Raw genomic sequence first — 1133 nt, 5'->3', positions numbered from 1 at the left:
TTTTGTTTTTTTTTTTTTTTTTTTTTTTTTCATTTTAAAAAGTAAGCACAAAAAAGTTCATATAGGGGATATATGGGAGGAATCATTTGAGAACATGTTCTCATATAAAAAGTGAGAACTGACAAATAATGACAAAAAGAGACGAACAAGGTCAGTTTTATAAAATATTAAAAACTTAAAAGATTATAATAATTATAAAATTGACTTCTAATATTCTTTACTAAAATATCATGATCATTATAAACACGGATGGACGGATCAATTTTACTTTTTTACAAGAGTGTTGTTCTCATTTAATTTAAACCTATCCGACTTAATCCCCTTCGAATATAAAACCAACAAATAAAATATATACTTAATTCCCAAAGTCTCAATATATATAAACAAACGTCAAACATATATGCAAGTGCACACACAAATAAATAAATTAAATAAATAAATAAAGATAAAAGTAAAAGAAAAGGAAAAACGAGAGTAGAAGTATACCAGATCGACAGTCTCATTCTTGATCTCTTCGAGGCTGATGCCACCCATTTTAGGGTAAAGAAAACAGGGAAGAAAGTTTTCTGGAAATGGTGATACGTCGTCGTCTCAGCTTCTCTCCTGAGTTTTCATCAATGGAGATCAGATAGATGGCTTTACGTACATTCAGAGGAAACAGCAATATAAGAGAGAGAGAGAGAGAGAGAGAGAGATTCTGTTGCCTCTTGGGGGAATGAGGAATGGAGAATGGAGGTGAGATTCAGGCGTGTCTCCATTTTATAGTGTCACCAACCTCGAGAGTCAAATGCCCCTTCGCCACTCCTCTATAGGTTTAGAGAGTTGACTTCTCATACTAGAAAGCGATTAAGGTTTTACATTATATATATATAGAAATTATATTAAAGCTTCTATATTATTAATTAAATATAAACGCTAAATGCATTTTTAATCCTTCAATTTTTTCTTACGAATTGTTTTAATCCCTAACTTTTTATCATTAGACTTCTAACTTAAAAAAGATTATAATTTAATTTTAACCCTTGGATTAATAAAATTATTAATATGGGTATTTTAAAATTTTATTATCTTTATTCTTCATAATTTTTTCAGTTTAATTTTGACGTTTCATCTGTAAAATAGAGAATTGACAA

General features: G+C 29.0%; 1 protein-coding gene across 1 annotated transcript in view; it reads right to left on the bottom strand.

The window, feature by feature from the left end:
- LOC116001901 (plasma membrane ATPase 4-like) overlaps positions 1–706 on the bottom strand; it is an 8828-nt gene extending 8122 nt beyond the window's left edge. The window contains exon 1 of the mRNA XM_031241850.1: positions 487–706. Coding sequence (XP_031097710.1) covers positions 487–534 — 48 coding nt within the window. The 5' untranslated portion in view covers positions 535–706. The remainder of the gene's footprint in view (positions 1–486) is intronic.
- Between the last annotated feature and the right edge of the window lie 427 nt (positions 707–1133).

The sequence above is a fragment of the Ipomoea triloba genome, chromosome 13, assembly GCF_003576645.1.
Source record: "Ipomoea triloba cultivar NCNSP0323 chromosome 13, ASM357664v1".
NCBI classification, from domain to species: domain Eukaryota; kingdom Viridiplantae; phylum Streptophyta; class Magnoliopsida; order Solanales; family Convolvulaceae; genus Ipomoea; species Ipomoea triloba.
The sequence above is the reverse complement of the archived record's forward strand: the minus strand, read 5'-3'. Positions and strand labels throughout refer to the sequence as shown.